Source organism: Selaginella moellendorffii, unplaced genomic scaffold (genome assembly GCF_000143415.4).
Source record: "Selaginella moellendorffii unplaced genomic scaffold, v1.0 SELMOscaffold_54, whole genome shotgun sequence".
In the NCBI taxonomy this organism is placed as follows: Eukaryota; Viridiplantae; Streptophyta; class Lycopodiopsida; order Selaginellales; family Selaginellaceae; genus Selaginella; species Selaginella moellendorffii.
The window spans coordinates 485436-503387 of NW_003314315.1; the positions used below are offsets into that span (position 1 = coordinate 485436).

At 40.5% G+C, this 17952-nt stretch overlaps 4 protein-coding genes across 4 annotated transcripts; all 4 read right to left on the reverse strand.

Annotated features, from left to right (window-relative positions):
• Positions 1-9902: 9902 nt before the first annotated feature.
• LOC9661260 (cytochrome P450 71A1) lies at positions 9903-11466 on the reverse strand. The gene is made up of 3 exons (XM_024687584.1): positions 10618-11466; positions 10312-10563; positions 9903-10247 (listed from the first exon to the last, which is right to left on the reverse strand). The coding sequence occupies exons 1-3, from the start codon at positions 11464-11466 to the stop codon at positions 9903-9905; spliced, it is 1446 nt and encodes a 481-aa protein (XP_024543352.1).
• A 585-nt stretch (positions 11467-12051) lies between these two features.
• On the reverse strand, positions 12052-15035 carry LOC112350751 (putative pentatricopeptide repeat-containing protein At3g01580). The gene is made up of 2 exons (XM_024687537.1): positions 15000-15035; positions 12052-14943 (listed from the first exon to the last, which is right to left on the reverse strand). The coding sequence occupies exon 2, from the start codon at positions 14838-14840 to the stop codon at positions 12201-12203; it is 2640 nt and encodes an 879-aa protein (XP_024543305.1). The 5' UTR covers positions 14841-14943; positions 15000-15035; the 3' UTR covers positions 12052-12200.
• Positions 15036-15096: 61 nt separating this feature from the next.
• On the reverse strand, positions 15097-16563 carry LOC9661653 (alpha-ketoglutarate-dependent dioxygenase alkB). The gene is made up of 5 exons (XM_024687585.1): positions 16457-16563; positions 16285-16406; positions 15803-16230; positions 15596-15731; positions 15097-15242 (listed from the first exon to the last, which is right to left on the reverse strand). The coding sequence occupies exons 1-5, from the start codon at positions 16561-16563 to the stop codon at positions 15097-15099; spliced, it is 939 nt and encodes a 312-aa protein (XP_024543353.1).
• Positions 16555-17907, reverse strand: LOC112350777 (trichohyalin-like). The gene is made up of 7 exons (XM_024687586.1): positions 17743-17907; positions 17496-17678; positions 17298-17429; positions 17107-17247; positions 16983-17049; positions 16839-16924; positions 16555-16774 (listed from the first exon to the last, which is right to left on the reverse strand). The coding sequence occupies exons 1-7, from the start codon at positions 17905-17907 to the stop codon at positions 16628-16630; spliced, it is 921 nt and encodes a 306-aa protein (XP_024543354.1). The 3' UTR covers positions 16555-16627.
• Between the last annotated feature and the right edge of the window lie 45 nt (positions 17908-17952).

Consider the following 17952-nt stretch of genomic DNA (forward strand, 5'->3'; position numbering starts at 1 on the left):
GGTCAAAATATATAGTGAATGAGACAAATTATTTCAATACCATCTAAACCACAATTATCCACAACAATTATCTCAACACTGTTGTAGGACAAGTAAATCAATCATAATGGCTTCAATTGACCCAACCATATTACGTCCTTTGTGTAATTTGATAAAATTTGTGACAGAAGATATATAAGAGGTTCTAGACTAACTTCTTCAATGACAGTTGAGTGACAAACTTTTAGCACATATCTCCATGTTCATCTATCATACTTTAGTACTGCTAGGACAACTTCAAATCCAATTATCTTCAACCACTTTTCTTTTGCAAATTGCTGGTACAGCGGGATACATCCACATACTGATAGTTTCATTATTTGTGAAATCAGCCATATCAATTCGTAGTCAACCTTTTGATCATCTCTCCAAGTCCTCATGAACTTTATAGACACTAAGTAGTAACCAATAAGTGAATGACATTCTCTTGATGAACCTATTTGTATCTCGTATTAGTCTAGTTCTCTTGAGAAAGTCTGCCACACACAAGAGGTGCTCACATGATAAGTCTATATTATCCACATTCATATTATCACTATCTTATACCATACATGAGGATTATACAGAGTGGAAATGCCTAGAAAACTAGAAGCAGAGAAAAGCATCATCTCTTATTTCAAGTTTTTACTTTCTAATCATCCCCAAAGGATATAAATGAAGAGTTAGTTGTGTCTTAGCACAAGGGTCACCACATCTATGATTCCTATATCACAAACACTTAAGAATTGAATGGAATTGTTTACTTAAGAAATAGACTTCTCACTATGGACAATCGATAAGTACAAAGTAATCAAATCCAATTCCTCTGAGATAAGAAAAACTTTCCCTAAAAAAAGCAACCACCTTACATACACCTATCTCAACCATTAAGCTTGATTGCTTTGCTTAGAAGGACTAGCAAAAGTCATAGATATGCCAGGAGTTTTAGTAATTTCAAAATTTGTAATAATTTTTAACATAATTATAATTATAATATACATAGTTAATATAACATAATATAATATTTATATAAAAATCCCTTTTACAATTGACCCTATCACCAATACACATTAGAACATAATAAATATAACTTATAACATAATATAACATTTACAACTTGGAATGCCAAGTGAAGTTTTGAATCTTCTACTGAGATGAGAATGCTAGCTATGGGATCTTATGGTTAAATGAGTTGTTTAAGGGTTGGCAAATTTAAATAAGGATTGGTAGCAAAGGAATAAGTATAATTATGGTCATCTCAGACTCCATCTTAGACTCTATCTTAGGTCCATCTCAGACTCCATTTCAACACTTCCACATGTCATGTGTTGGTTAGAAATCCATGATTGGGTTTGTTAACCAATAAAAAAATAGATATTACATATTTAAATTTGATCCTGTATATGATTAATTATAGGACACTTGGACAATTAAATATTATGGATAAATATCTGAATAAATGAAACTTGGAGCTAAAACAATTATATTAGTTATAGTTACTGAAGAGACAAATTTTATATGAGATGAAGTTAGAGTTAAAATTATTGAAGTGAAAGTTCCAAAATACTGAAATTAATATGATAATTAGGAAATAATACTTAATTATTTGGATAGTAATTATTAAATTTACACATATTTATACAAATCTCAGGAGTATAAAAAATACTTTCAAGTAAGATAAAAGTGAAGTAGTGACATAATATATAGAGGATCCTCTATAACCTAATATAAAGGAGTTGAATGGCTCTAGTTATTCCATTTTATAATAAAGTCATCAGTGAAATTAATCATATTGATTTTCAGTTAACTCAGATATTTACTTTATTTTATTTTTTTCAATATTACAAATTTCTAACACTTTATTTTTATATTAATATTTTTCATTAAATAGTTTTTTAATACATAAAAATAATATTGTATAAATATGATTGAGATATTGTTACCATAATAGCCACATAATACACATCTTTAAGTGGAACAGTGAGTCCCATCATCATATAAAGTTTTTAGTATTATATATATAGAAACTTTAAAATTAAAAATTTTAAGCTTTAAAAAATTTATAAATTATAAATTATATCAATATCACTCTTGTAAATCTATAACAGCCAAAAATAATTCAGCCAGATGAATGTAATGCAATTATAAGAGAAATTTGTGAAAATATAATGTCAAATCTAGAGAATTGTTACTAGTTCGTAGATGGTTGAATGTCTTATATATGAGAATGAAATGGTATACCATCTCAAACTATGCTTACAAAAGAAGTAGAATCTCTCTTTGAATGCCAAGAATGTTTGTGTGAAGGGAATGTTAACTTGCTTAATAACTTGCCACAATATTTCAAAATACTATCTACCCATGGTATTGTTTTTTGGCACTCTAATAAGGTATTATATTGATAAGGTATTGTGAGTTGAAAATATCAAGGTATTCTTAAAATTTAAGTTTAACCCATATGCAATATAAAGCAAATCGTCCAAATCTATATTTAGTCTTGTTATGTCCAACATCTAAATTTGTGCACCATCCTATACTGTTTGTATCAGTAGAGTTGGAGATAGCATATTTAAAGAGTTTGTCTATGATTTCAAACATCAATAAAGAGGAATCACTTGGTAAAAATAAGAGTTACTTAAGTAATTTATATTTCTACAACCATGACACCAATTTATTTTTAAATAACCAAATTCCATATTCAAGAATTGGTGATTGATTTTCTTAAACCTTTTCTAGTTTGCAGTGGAGATACTAACACCCCAAACTTCCCCCACATAGGTGAGGAATATAGTTACCTTAGTCTCATAGTATCCTAATCATTTTGTAATTTTCTTTGGGGAGCATAACATCATTTGTAGTACTTATATTCTTTGATTTAGATAAGGTGTTAGCTATCATATGTGAAAGAGTTATTTCTTGTAAGACTAAATATCATAATTAGAGTCTTAGCCATTTTAACAGCTAACCTTGTAATTAACAAAACTCAACCAGAACATGTAACTATAGCAAAAAGAAGGAAGGAGGTAAATAATAACTTTATACATCTTTAAAATGTTGATGCCACATTAAACTCTCAAAAGCATTGATGTATAAGCCAAAGACAATACACATCTTTGTTTAACTTTGATAGTGTATTCAATTTGTTTTAGTCCTTGGTAGTCCATAAGGATAATGACATAATTTTGTTTAATAGCAACTAGTAGTGTGTTACTTTTTTGTAGGTTTTAAAATAATTTTTCACAGAAAACTATGTTGACCAAGATGATCTTCTATAATATGCTCATGAATTGTTTATGAAGTTGAGAGTTTCATTTTAGAGTTTTCATTTTAGCACTCTTTTATTCCAAATGTTATTCAAAAATAGAAGGATTCCTTTTGAAAAAGCATTAGTAACTATGGTAAGCTAGTAACTGTAGCTTATATGAAACACCTATTGTTGCATGATAAAATGTGATAGGCATAAAATGTATTAAAAAGTCACTATTTTCTAAAGAATGCTTGTTTCATTTATTTCCAAGAAGTAATATTTATAGCTACACTTTTTTACTCTTCATAGTTGCAAATCAAAGGGAAATATATACTATTGACTCTTGCATCCTTCTAACATCATATTGGTGAGATATATTTATCCTTAATCATAAGTTTATATTATTAAAAAAGAACACCTTTATAAAGTAGCTTATCAATTAAAACAAATTGGAAAACCAAAAATTTATAAATTTTCATATTATGAGTGCATGGAATATGAAAATAGGATATAGAAATGTGCATATTCATTAACCCAAAAACCCTAGTTTATATACAAGAGTGAGTGGTGAAAATTAAAACCAATCCAATAGGTATCAAAATCCATAGTAATATATAACATCGTAATTATACACTTAGACATCATATCATCCCCTCCTCTTTAAAGGATAAAAGGTAGTCAAAGTTCTTTAGTTGATGGGCTGAAATTTAGATGAACATTAGGAGGAAGTACTGGTGGATCTATAGGTGGTACTAGTTGTTCTTAATCCCTTTATACGAAGTGTTTTTTACTTATTGCATATGTATAATTTCTAGAGGATTAACTTATTGAATATCATGTTGAACTTCATAAACTTGTGGTTCAACTTGCCACAACACCTGATATAGTCCCTTTTACTGAGCAAGGAGCCATTTAGGCAAACCATTTATTATAAGACTAGGAAAATAGACTAATACTAAATCATTCAGGATGATGATGGGAGTTGTAGTGCCATTATTGTCCCACTTGTATGCAGCTCAAATGTTTAGTAGACTCTGCTTAAAAAAGTGTAAAAATATTCACCAAATATTAGTCCAAAGACCTAGCATCGGCAACTCATAACAATTGTGAAGGTGAACTCAACTTTGTTAGTAATATTAGATCATAGTAGCTTTTATTAGATCATATAAACTTCTATATGGTGAAGCACTAATAGAACTTTGCACCCTTGTGACATACATATACCGAAGAGATAATAAATAATCATTCTAATCCGAATGTTGAAAGCTTATATATTTCACAATCATTCCTTTGAAAGTCCAAATGAGCCATTCCACTAAACCATCTATCTGTGGATAATACACACTCGTAAAAGTGTAGTGTATCCCCAATCAAGATATTAAAACATGAAATGCTTTAGCCATAAATGCAAGACCATTACTTGAGAGAATCCGCTTTAAACAGAACACCAAGTGAATCAATTAGTCAAAGGTAATAATGACATATTCATTACCAGTAGTTAATTGTGGAAAAGACCCCATTAGATCAAACGCTATCAACTCAAATGGACATGAAATTGTAATTGACTTCAACCATCCTTCCATAACACGAAGAAAAGTATTATGGACTTGGCACCAAACACAATTGCACATATATCGAACAACATCATATTGCATCTCCGATTAATAGAAAGACTTTTGTACCTTCTCAATCATACACTGATATACCCACATAGAATAAGAGAGTCATTATAATATGGAAAAGGCATAGAATAAATATCATAAGTACAATTAGTTGTAAATGATCATCAAGATGAATCCCAACAATAAAGAAGGTTGTCATTAAGTTGATATTAAGAATGTAAATGTTGAAACGGCAAGTCATTAGTAAATGATGCAGGATTCTCAAACCCCTTACAAAGCCTTTGGATCCATAACTTAACCTTTTGAGCCTCACAAACATTGTCAAGTGAAGGTAAATTTTGTTTTGCACCTTGTGGACACTAAATATCAAGTACATCAACTGTTGATAACACAAAATCCTTATATATACACAACCTTTAAATTGTATATCTAAAGCTTCAAAACCCACTGACTAATATGACCAACCAAGTTCTTCTACTTCAATAATAAAATAACTATAGCATGATCACCTTTTAATAATGTTCAAGAACTATGCAAATATGTATAAACGTTTTCAAAACTCCAAACTATTAATAAACATTCTTTTTTCGTTGTGAAGTAGTTCACCTTTGCTAGTTGTAATGTACAATTGATGTACATAATAAGATGATACTGATTAATTACACTTGTAATTTTTTGCATTAAGACACCCTCAAAACCGATATCCAAAGCATCCACACGCAAAATGAAAAATCAAATGTAGTCAGGATATGTCAAAATTGGAGAAGTTGTTAATAGCTCTTAAATGCTTGTTTACAGTCCTCAAACCAGATAAAAGATGATGTTAATGACTTTAGTAATGCTTGCAATAGTGTAGTGTGATTAGAAAGATGATTAACAAAATGACTAAGATACTACACCTTGCTCAAGAAACACTACACGTTATTCACACATTTCAGAGTAGGGACTTTTTGAACGGCCACAAGTTTGTTAGGATCAACTTGCAAACCCTCACAAGAAATATAATACTATAAACTATATCTTTAAACATGCATTTCGACCACTCTAATTTTAAATCAACTTCTTATAACCGATTCAACACTTTCCTAACATCATAAACATACTCCTCCTATGTCCTCTTCAAGTGAATCGAAACATATCAATGAAGTCAATAGTCACTTTTAGCATATTGTAAAGAACCGCATCCATCATCTATTAAAAAGTCACTAAAGTGTTAGTTAAACCGAATGGCATCATCAATAATTTGTACAAACTAAATAGTGTATGAAAAATAGTTTTAGGAATATCCTCTTTTGTCATCGGCACTTGCCAATATTTAGAAGCAAGATCTAGTTTGGTGAGTTAACAACTTCTTCCTAGATGATCTAGGAGATAAAAAATGTGAGGAAAAGGGTGCATATCTAAATAATCACTTTGTTTAATAAATGAATATTCTTATTAAGTTTTGTTACAAAATAAGGTTCACATGCCTAAAAATTTCAAAACTTTTGAATAACACCCTTCTTCAACATTTTTTTTATGTTTGTATGTAAAATTTTAATTTGCTTTGGTGACCGATGATAAATAGAAACTTTGATTTAACAAGTATCCCCAATTGGAATAGGATAACGTGTTGTAATCTTTGCTTTTGAAAACAGAAGTAGAATAAAAAAGAACTATTAACTGTTGTTAATTAATAAGAGTTTTGATAGGGTTAAACTAAAACATAAGATGGAATTGAGAGATAAGAGACATGATGTTTGCCTATTTAGGTATTAAGCTTTTAAGCATAAAAGTGGCAAGAGGATGATGGATTGACAATGTATACAACCATGCAACACAAACCCTCAAGTAAGTAACAATCAAAAGTCAAAGTAGCATAGTGTTAGATAAAATGCAAAACATCATAGATGAGTGGACAAAAACTTGTCAAGTGAAATGCAATAAGGATGATGCTATTATCAATATCAAAATTGGTGATGGACCTCGAAAAACCAAGTACTTCAAAGGCATTTCTTTTATGTCATGAACTTTTTTGTTCCCTTAGAAACTGAAGAAAAAAAAAGTGATGTTTGTTTCTTTGAAGATAAAAATGATAGTTCCAATGATGAATTAGGTTGGTTGTACGTAGAAGTGATTGACTAATGTTTTCTATGTTTGTGATGTGAATTGATGAAGATGTTGAGCATTGTAAAAATAATTATATGCAAGTAATTTCAGTCGATTTAAATCAGTTATGGCCATAGAAGACGTGTAGATATACACGTGATAATGAGAACTTAATGTTTCCTTGCTATACTCTTAACTATTATGGCCTTGGAAAAAATACATCTACATCCAGAGGTAGTCGACTACGAATTGATATGGCTGATTTCACAAATAATGAAACTATCAGTATGTGGATGTATCCCGCTGTACCAGCAATTTGCAAAAGAAAAGTGGTTGAAGATAGTTGGATTTGAAGTTGTCCTAGCAGTACTAAAGTATGATAGATGAACATGGAGATATGTGTTAAAAGTTCGTCACTTAACTGTCATTGAAGTAGTTAGTCTAGAACCTTCTATGTATCTTCTGTCACAAATTTTATCAAATTACACAAAGGACGTAATATGGTTGGGTCAATTGAAGCCGTTATGATTAAGATGATTTACTTGTCCTACAACAGTGTTGAGATAATTGTTGTGGATAGTTGTGGTTTAAATGATACACTAATGGTATTGAAATAATTTGTCTCATTCACTATGTGTTTTGACCTTATTACCATTGCAGATTAGCATGTGAATGTCACAGGCATGACTATAAATTGAACCCAGAAGAATTTAATATTTAACAAAAGTGTACGACAGCCCTCAGCCATGACATCACCTTTTCCATCTTGATGCCCTTGAGATTGATAAGTTGCACTGCTTGATTGTCATGCATGTTTAGAGCGTAAGCCCAAACCATTGTCGTCCAGGAAACCAAGCTGCACATCTTCATGCTCTCAAAATTTTTGAGATTGTCCAAGTTGACATAAACTTGTGTGAAAGCTGTCCAGCAGACAATGGTCTTGCATGGGATCTAGTGAAAGAACCTCATGGCCTCATCAAAATGCCCAATTTGCACTGCATTAGTGAAGGGAAGATGACGGAATGCCCTGTCAATTCTTCGAGGAATCCATTCTGAACGTAGCACAGTAGTAGATTTGTCCATGACACGAGATCCTTGGCATTCGATCAAAGGTCGATTTCACTGCCTCGACTTGCCAAGTGTTGTGATAATTGAGTCACGGCCTCAGAGACACCAGGCAGCAAGATAGCCTGGCAGTTGCTGATCCAGAATACCGCCACATATCCAATGAGCATCGAGATCTGCGAGACAAGATCGTGAAACTCCACCCAATTAAACGTGTTCTTGGCATAAATGAGCGAGATCCAAGAGACCACATCATGATCCGGCATGGAATCAAAGATCTTCTTCAGATTGGAGCTCTATATGTCAGATTGCACAAATTCCACTGCACAGCGGCTCTTGGCAAATGTGATCACCAATGCATTGATCAAAGAAGAGTCACAAGGCGTAGGCATGGACCATCATGTTCCAGGTCGCAGCATTGCGCTGGGAGATGCAATCGAAGAGTTTAGTAGCACTGGAGGTGTGCCCGACAGCGAGCGGCTGGTTCATATTTTCAAAGAAGTAAGAGCTGAGGTACAGCACTGTATATTTGTGTTTTATTTTTAAAGAGACGTTATTAGCAGAAACTTCCAACTTTCGAGAAAGCATGGTAGAGAATGTCACTTTTTGAGATAGACTTCTGGAGAATCCCTGTTTTTCAAGGCAAGAATCCACCATTCTCTCTTCATTTTCAATGAGAAATTTGTCTAGCATGACTGAGTAACGACTGCTAAAATTTATGTGGAAAACTTTAGAACACAGAAGTTACAAGTTGGTCTTTCATTGAGAATGAGCATGTGCTCTAGTTTTTTTATAGGATGCTGTTGGTTGGACAACAAGGACTTACGACATTGTTCTATTGGTTCTTTGGATGAGCAATGCATCAAGGTTCAAGTATGAAAGTTTTCAATCAGGTCTGAGCCAGTAAGTAGAGTCTCTTGAGGAAATTCTTAAGGAATGTTACAATCAGAATCAAAATTTCCTATAGATTTGGAAATGGAACCTCTGACCAGAGCTCCAGTTTTTCAAGCCTTCTGCCAATTCTCTGGATTGATGAGATCTCATCAATCCAACACGCAGCTTTGGCAGCCACAATTATGTCCAGAGAATTGTTGCTCCTGCCTGTGTCATGAGTCCCTTCAATTCCATGTCTCTGCAATTGAGGCACTTGCAAGCTTGCTCAGTCCTTGATTAAAAATCCATCAATATGACCAAAGCAATACTTGTCTTTCTATTCTGAGCAGAAATGCAAAAGTTAATCCTAAGGACTTAACTATTGCCAAAGCATTATTGAGTTGATGATGTTATATGGGATCACTACTAAAGAAATTTAGAATTGGACAAAGCAGTAAAGTGTAAAAATGTGAGCCATTTCCTTGTAATGGTTTACCTCTTGACAAACTAATTTGTCTTTAGACTCTTAAAGAGAAATTCACATAAGAGCTATAAGAAGTTAGTGCAAGCAAAGCAGGAAGGGAAATAGTAATGGTAATAAAAGAAGGAACTTGGTGCATTGTTCTTTTTTTAAATAAATTTGCAACCATGAACAGTTTGAAATCCAAAAAACATCTTTGAAGACTTAATTTTGTGTAATAGCTACATTCATTGCTAGTATATTCTAAATATATCCATTCATTTACACATGCTGGAGCCCAAAAATGGGCCCAGTATCCAAACAAAGCTTGTGCAAAGTAAGACCAGAACAGATTAGAGAGAGGAAGAAATCAAGATCTTTGCCCTGGTAGATCTTTTGAGATAATTGCCTGAGAACTGAACCGAAGCCCATTGGACCAGGATCATGGCAGATTAGGAGCTTCCAATCTAACCTTCGCACAAAGCAAAATTAATAAACACACTCTGTTTATTATAGTCAATATGTTTGACTACTTGCGGAGAAGTGGAACCAATGCAAGTGGACGAGCCCGCATGAGCGTGAACCCGACCCCCTCGCCCACGTCCACCTCTTTACCATCCGGTGTTGTCCAGTTGAACCTGTAGAGAAGATTGGCAAGAACGAGATGAACAGCAGTCAACCCCAAGTTCATCCCCGGGCAGGATCGCCGGCCAAAGCCAAACGTCATGAGTTCCACGGCCGCATTGAATTCGCTGCTCATCCTCTCCGGGATGAACTCCAGAGGGTTCTCCCAGATTTTTGGATCCCGGCCGATGGCGTAGAGGTTGATCAACACTTGGGTCTTGGCTGGGATCATGTAGCCAGCTTCTTCAAGCTTTCATACACGTTGATAACAAATTCAGAGATCTAGCGAGGATCAAACCTTTTAGACTACTTACCTTACACTCGGCGGTGGATTCGCGTGGAACCATGAGTGGCGCCGGAGGGTGCTTGCGCAGGGTCTCCTTGACAATCGCGCCGAGGTACTTGAGCTTGGGAATGTCGGCCTCGCTCACCATGGCGCTACTAGCAGGGATCACGTCGTCCAATTCCTTCTGGGCTTTTGCCAAGATTTGTGGATGAAGAAGTAGCTCCGTGAGAGCCCATCCTATCGCTGTGGCAGTCGTGTCCAGCCCTGCACTCACAGCATCCTAGCAAGAGCGGCCAGCGAGTTAGTCAACACTCAAGTCAACCCCCAGTCTTACCAGCATGAGGCACCGGATGGTAAGATCTGACATGTTGTCGAGCGAGAGCAAGACGTCCAGGAAGCTCTCGCCGCCATGTCCTTGCTTGGCTATAGAGGATCGGTGCTCTTCAATGTGTGCTTGAAGCAAGCCATGGAAATTATCTGCTAAGATCCTCAGCTTGGGCAGCGAGGGATCCATCCATTTTAGCGATGGGATGTAATCGCCGATGTGTAGGCTCCCGCCCAGCTCGTTCCCCTGGCGGATCAAGTGGAGGAAATCTTTGGCATCGAAGGTCCGGCTCGTCCCAAACACGAGCGTTTGCATGATCTCCAAGGTGAGGACGGTGAGCTCCTGGGTCATGTTCACCGTTCTTCCCAGATTCTGGGAGAGCATCGCCAGGAACTTCTCCATCTCCACTTGCCTCACTGCCGCAAAGCTCCCCACGCGGCGCGCGGTGAAGAGCTCGAGCGTGCAGATCTTGCGGAGCTCCCTCCATCTCGCGCCATAGCGCGCGAAGACGAGATCGTCTGGGAGGATCGCCTCGGCAAACGTGAGCGATGGCCGCGAGGAGAAGGTCCTGTCGTGGGACTTGAGGATCTCTTGGGCGATCTTGGCTGAGGAGATGACGATCGTGGGGGTGTAGCCCAGGCGGAGGTAGAAGATCGGGCCGAGCTTCTTGGCGAGATCGAAGAGGATGAGATGTGGCCCGCGGGAAGTGCTGGCCAGGAGTGGAATGTGGCCGAGGATTGGAAAGGCCCGGGGGCTTGGAGGCATGACATGGGAGCTGCGTGATTTAGATCGATCATAGCAGAAGATCACCAAGAAGAAAGAAGCCAAGAAGGCGAAAAAAACTGTGATGTGCTCCATGGAAGTTTGGAAATGTAGTGTGTCCTTATAAACACTTAAAAAGGTGGAATTTTCTATGACGGAAACTTCTATAAGCTGGAAGCGAGAAACAACCCTTCTACGTTTTGAAGTAAAACATAAACACCCTTTTCTGGTCTTATTTCGATCTAAAAAAATGCAAGGTTTCAAAATTGAAGGCCCATCTCGTGCGTCTTCTTCCTGCTACTCCTCCTCGTCTTCAATTCTTCGTGTAAATCGTAAATCGCATCATATTCCTCCTAGATTCTGGAAAGATGCTTTTAAACCTTTTTGGACTGAAATAACGTAAAGAGCTAGACCTTGCTAAATTTTGAGGTCACTTTTATTGAAAGTACATGGTCAACACACTTCAGTTGACTCCCGGTTGTTCAGCATTAGAGACTGATTTTGTTACGCATGATTTTGAATTTGTGCATTCTAATCCGGTACCTAATGGTCAGCTTCTGCAAGTTATGTGATTTAAAGCTGTGGGATAGAGGACGTCCATCCGTAGTCAAATTTTATGACCTGATAGACAAGGTTTCCCTTTTGTTGTGAAGGACTTATGTTGTTGTTTTGGAGAGACCATTTACGTTCAATTGGGAGACCAATTTACCTATTGTACGAATTTCGTTAAAATCAAGTTCTAGCAAAGCCAAGTCTCAATAAAGGAAGAAGAAAGAAATGAAAGTTCCATCTCTCATCCAATCCAACCTTCTTAACATGGAAGTCCACGATCACAGCTTGGCATGGCTTGCGAGCGCAACGCACAAAGACCATAGCCCGTTCCCTCGAATCGTTACCGCCATCACCGTCAGCCACAGCAGCCGCCTTGCCAAACCTCCAGAAAGATCTCCATGAACGAATCCCCGAAACTCTTCGTCCATCTCTCGCAAAGCCTCCCTCGGCCGTTGATTAGCGCTGCCGTTTTGAGGCTCTTCGTCCGGATGGTCTTCACGAGTTTCTGTGAGTGAGGAGCAGTCGTCTAGTTCCTGTACCGCTTGATACCTTGAATCCCTGGCACTGCCGTTGGACGCCCGGTCCGGCACGCCTGGCGATTGTGCGTCTCCTGGACTGATGGAAAGAACTTCATCTCTGGAGTTGGCCTCTGAGAGCTGTTCCGGAGCTGCTGTAGCGTCGGAGAACTCGGTCACGGTTTCACTCAATCGTGAGTTCTCTTCTTTGCTAGCCTGTGAATCCCATGAGTGAAGCAGTGCTTCGCCTGGACCATCCGGATGCTGGTCTTCCATGTCATCTGCTGCCTCTAAGCAAGCTGATTTGCCTTCTCGTTGTTTGCCTGTGTTGTCTATGATCGAAGCAGGCTCCATGTTCTCTCCCATTTCTTCACTTTCTTCTTCTTCGGCGTCTAAGTTCGCCTTCCCACGAACTGGTTCATCTGGTGCTGCGCTTTCAGTGCTCGCCGGTTGCAGATCAGCTTCTTCTGTGCTGGAACCTGGCTGCAAGCACGCATCTTTCTTTAGCTCACCAGCCTTTGCTTCTTGTTCTTCCGAACTCTCTGTGCTTGAAGCCGATTCCGAGAAGCTCTGGGCTCTCAAAAACTCCAGCATTCCAGTGTTATTCGGCTCCAGCTCCATGACAACCTCGGCAGCGCGACGAGCTCCTTCCACGTCTCCATGAGTCTTACACGCGCCAAAAAACGCCGTCCACATCGCAGCATCGGCCTGGAACGGCATGGTCTTGATCATCTCTTCTGCCTCGCGCAGCCATCCCGCACGGCCTAGGAGATCCACCATGCAACCATAGTGCTGCAATGTTGGCCTGACCCCGAAATAGTCGTGCATAGTCGCAAAGCTCTTGCATCCTTCCTCCACCAGTCCAGCATGAGCGCAAGACGATAGTACTCCCACAAGAGTGATGTTGTTCGGCTTCTCCCCAAGCTGCTTCATCCGGTAGAAAAGCTTGAGAGCCTCATCCCAGAGGCCGTGCTGTGCACAAGCTGTGATCATCGCGTTCCACGTACTGGCCTCCCTCACGAGCATCTTGTCAAACATCCTCCCGGCTTCCACCAGTTCTCCACACCTTCCATACATGGTTACGATCGAGTTCGCAACCACGGGATCACTGTCAAACCCACTCTCCACGATCAAAGCGTGAACTGCTCTGCCTTCCTCAAGAGTAGAATAGTTGGCACAAGAGTTCATCACTGTCGCAAATGTCATCTCATTGGGCCTGATGCCTTGTAGCTGCATTGCTCTGAAGAGATGGAGGGCTTCGCTGCGACCGTTTTGTGCGTAAGTTGCCATCATCGCAGTCCAAAAAACGACGCTGGTATGTGAGCTCGAGAACTCGTCGAAGACAGCCTTGGCCTCTTCTACGCTACCGCATTTCCCGTACATGTTGATCAGACTAGTTCCCACCGAAACATCTTCGTAGAAACCACTGCGACGGACACAGCTGTGGATGAACCTTCCTTCGTCCAGCACCATCCCGCTAGCGCAAGCGTTGATGAGAGCAACGCAAGCAATGCAATCGGGCTTGAGTCCTTCCACGAGCATCCTTCTGAAGAGCTTCACGGCCTCTTTTCCCGTCCCATCCTGTCCATGACTCATGATCATCGTCGTCCACGACACCACATCCCGCTGCTTCATAGCCTCAAAAACGCTGCTCGCATCCTCAAGCGATCCACACGCAATGTACATCTTGAGCAAAGCGTTGGCCACTGCTACGTCTGACTCTAGTCCCTGCTCGACTATCCTTTTGTGGACGACCCTCCCATCAGGCAGCTTCTCCCGGCTCGAGCAAGCTCCAAGAAGCGTTAAAAACGTCACCTTGTTTGGCATCACCCCTTCCACTCTCATCCGCTTGTACAGCTCAAGAGCAGCGTCGGACTGTCCCAGTCGCGCGTGAGCACCGATCATCTCCGTCCAAAGTATGACATCCCTGCGTTTCATGCTGAAGAACAGTCTCTTGGCGTCGGCCAGTCCAGAGGCTCCCCTACACCTGAGATACATCCGGATCAAACTATACCGCACGTACAAGTCCTTGTCCATGCCTCTTTTCTCGATGTGTGCGTGGACTCTCCTCCCTTCTTCCAGAGCCTTGAGCTCGCCACAGGCACGCAAGAGCTGTCCGTAGCTAGTGGCGCTCACCGTCTCAGCGAGCTCTAACTTGCTGACTGCCTCGGATAGCTTCCTCTTATCAAAGCTCTCCGGAGAGGTCGAGCTCGTCGAAGCAGACACTACAGAGCATCGGCTGCTCTTCTTGCGGAGTGCCAAAAACTCGTTTCTCAGTGGAGTGCTCGAGATTTCCTTACAGCCCAGCTTCTTCCGAGACTGCCCTCTTGACGAAGAACTGCTGCCGGCAACGCTACATTTCCCCCACGTACCTGCGTTGTCCACCGCCATAGCCATGAGCATCCTCTATCTACAAAACCCTACTAAGCTCCTCTAAAACCCCGAAGGCAACAGCATATGCCGTAACGGTCAACTGGTTGTCTTGGAGCCCAGTAAACAAAAATCACTGCACAGAGCATCAAACGTTACTGCCCAAGATTTTTCACCGAAAGATTAAGTTACCTGGATTTCTTCAGTGTCAAAATCACTCTCGCTCCTACATTAAGTAGAATGGTTTAGTATTTGGAGAACAAGGACAAAACGACGAATTTAACTCACCTTAGAACACTTGTCTGATATTTATGTTTATCCGGGACTGTTGAATGTAGTCCAGAATTGCAACGTTTTCTTTGATCTCGCCCATTGCAAGAGCTGAGAAATCTGGCAGGTCGGACTCTTTGCAGCCTGTAAATATCCTTGGCACGCCTGCGTGTTAAGTCATAACATCGCGATGGTTTATCTCGAAACACCAAAGAGACTACATACCATGAAAGCAGCGTCTGGAAGGACCAGCCATGAGGACACAGTCTCCACTCCGCAAGAACATTGCCACGGGTGGATCGTCACGAGTTTCGCCTCCAAGCAAGAAGATTGCCTTACAACCCAGGCTATTGAAGCTCAAAGTGTCAGTGTTTTTCAAGAAAAAAGGAATAGAGAGAGAGCACCTGATGCTCACAATTGGTTTGCTCCAGTCCGCTTCCATATCGTCTATATGACCTCCCAACATATCATCTAGATCGAACTAAGTCAATATCTCGGATACGCAAAGAAAAGCATACCTGGACCAAAGAAATTAACAATAGCAGCCTCGGCACGAAACTGGTCACCATTCATCGCTGGTGATGCCAACTTAGTTGCCAGTTCTGAAAGCGCCGGTGGAAAACTTCGATATGGAATGGAAATATCGTAAGCTCGCTGCAAGAACAGAAATAAGAAAGAAAGCTCGTAAGAAGCGCTCAAAGAAGATCCTGAAAAGCTCGACTCACTTTGGACCAGTCGAACTGGACTCCCAGAGTTGCCCACCGCAGCTTACGAAGAAGTGCTGTCGCAGAAACCACTCCTTCCTGTTTTCTCTCCTCTCCCGGATCTGCAAACTCCCACTTCCTTACAAACAAATCTCCGTTTTCCTCACGGCTACTTTCGAGCGTGCGAGGCCTGATCGAAGATTCATGCTCGTCATTCTTGTCCTCTCGGCAGGCACTGAGAGATCCCGAGCAGAGCTGAGCTGATATGTCCACAGGCCCGGTTGGAGAAAGCACTCCCTTTTTGGTGGCAGAAGACCACAAGCCAAACAAAGGACCATAGTGAGCACTGTGACTTGTCCGATTTGGAGGCTCGGGAAAAACCGTGAGTGCCTCGCGAATCCAGTGGAATTGCTGGTCGTGTGGCACAGCTCGAGGAATAAAGAAGAATCCTATAGAACATAGAACACAGAACATAGAGAAAGAAGTAATCCATAATCACGTACCTGTGTGGCCTTCCAGCGCATAAACAGGAAAATCCGAATGATCGAGTCGCGTAACGCCATCGCCATCGCGAATCCTCTCGAAGTCGATGACCTGAGAGAGATCCGTGACTGGGATCTCCATTCTGGATCGACAACTCGTAAAATCGAGCTGGAATTTCTTCGCTAGTCTTACCTGCTGTGCTTGTGCGTCGTGGATTGCTTGTAGAGCTTGTATTTCTTCTCGGCGCGCCGGAACGCCGTGCGCCCGCCATCGCCGGCTTGGGCATCCAGGTAGCCCATTTCTTAGGGCTTTTGCTCGAAAAAGATTCGAGCGAATATGCTACATATGAAAACATGGGAGCTTTCATCCACTTTCTTGTTCGAGCAGGTTGTTTGCCTGATTCAACTGTTGCTGGAGTATTTGGAGCTCGCGATTGAGGTGCAAGATTTTCGCATCTTTGTGCTCGAGCGCCGCGCGAATTCGCTGATCCAAAAGATCCATCTCTTTCACCTGGAATCGCAAGCAAGCACTCTAAGCACGCAGCGAATCAATATCCCGGAAGAACTACTCGAACCTTTTGAGCTTTGTACTCCTGGAACTCGGAACTTAGCTGGAGCTTCTCTTCTTTGATCTTCGATCCTTCCTTCTCCATGGATGACTCTGGAAAATGTGAAAGCATCAGTTTCTCTACTTGGTTTGCTGAATCGTAGAAACTCACTCAAGGATTCTAGCTCGCACTCGTGTGACTCGGTGACGCTTTGGATTTTGATGTTCCATTGCTTCTCCTGGAAGAGTAAAGCTATGAAGAAAACTGATCAACGTTTTAAAAGCTTCAGTGAGACCTGTTCACGGTACATGCGACGAAACTCGTCCTTGGCCGATCTCGATTCCAGCTCCAAAAGCATGATCCGCTCCCTCAGCTGGGAGTTCTCTTCCATTACTCGCTTGAGCTGTTCTTCGATAACTTTCTTGGCCACGCTTTTCTGAAAAGAAGATACAAGTTATTTTGTGAGCAAGAGAGAAGTTGATTCACCTCATCATTGTTTCGTTCCAAGCGAGAAATGGTGGAATCGTAGCTGGCTATAAGATCACGCTCACGCTGGAGCTGCTCCACCTCGAAATCTTTATATCTACTTCTTAGTTTCTCTTGCTCGTCCAAGAAATCCTGCGAGAAAGCTAAGACACACAAATTGAAAGCCGAAGAACACGAAGAACAACGGAAGGAAAATACCTGCTCAGCAGCAGATATACGCTCGCAGAATTGACATTCCATCCTTCGTACGTTCTCTTTAAGAAGGTAAAAGTTGTCCTCTCCTTTCTTGATCTTCTTCTCGCATTTCGCCCTGAAAACCTCAAGGTGCTTGGATCGCTCCAGCACCCGGCCCTGGAGCCTCAGAAACTCCTCCTGCCTCGCCTGCATTGCAAGTGGAAATCACGCCAAGCCACACACCAACAGAGAGGAGAGAATGCTCTCACACCTCCTCGAGAAGATCAAACTGGAGCTGCAGTAGCTGCATCGAGGCGCTGGGAGGCGCGGCCGCCGGCATTGGAAGAGCCAGGCGCGGCGAAGCTTTAGCTCTCACCTGGGATTTCAGCTCCTGGATGGAGCATTTGAGCTCCTGGTAGCGCTGCGCGTCCACCATTAAGACAGTTACCCTAAAATTCCAACGGTTATACTTTTAAAGGAA

Excerpts from the sequence above, each read along its gene's own strand:
- LOC9661260 (XM_024687584.1), bottom strand. The coding sequence starts at position 11,466 with ATGGAGCACATCACAGTTTTTTTCGCCTTCTTGGCTTCTTTCTTCTTG. Across the intron at positions 10,564-10,617 it reads CCATCCGGTGCCTCATGCTG|GATGCTGTGAGTGCAGGGCT; the intron begins GTAAGACTGGGG and ends CGCTCTTGCTAG. Across the intron at positions 10,248-10,311 it reads AATCCACCGCCGAGTGTAAG|CTTGAAGAAGCTGGCTACAT; the intron begins GTAAGTAGTCTA and ends CGTGTATGAAAG.
- LOC112350751 (XM_024687537.1), bottom strand. The coding sequence starts at position 14,840 with ATGCTCATGGCTATGGCGGTGGACAACGCAGGTACGTGGGGGAAATGT.
- LOC9661653 (XM_024687585.1), bottom strand. The coding sequence starts at position 16,563 with ATGGGCTACCTGGATGCCCAAGCCGGCGATGGCGGGCGCACGGCGTTC. Across the intron at positions 16,231-16,284 it reads TGCGCTGGAAGGCCACACAG|GATTCTTCTTTATTCCTCGA; the intron begins GTACGTGATTAT and ends TATGTTCTATAG. Across the intron at positions 15,732-15,802 it reads TCCAGTTCGACTGGTCCAAA|CGAGCTTACGATATTTCCAT; the intron begins GTGAGTCGAGCT and ends CTGTTCTTGCAG.
- LOC112350777 (XM_024687586.1), bottom strand. The coding sequence starts at position 17,907 with ATGGTGGACGCGCAGCGCTACCAGGAGCTCAAATGCTCCATCCAGGAG. Across the intron at positions 17,248-17,297 it reads TGGAACGAAACAATGATGAG|AAAAGCGTGGCCAAGAAAGT; the intron begins GTGAATCAACTT and ends TCTTCTTTTCAG. Across the intron at positions 17,050-17,106 it reads GTCGCATGTACCGTGAACAG|GAGAAGCAATGGAACATCAA; the intron begins GTCTCACTGAAG and ends TTACTCTTCCAG.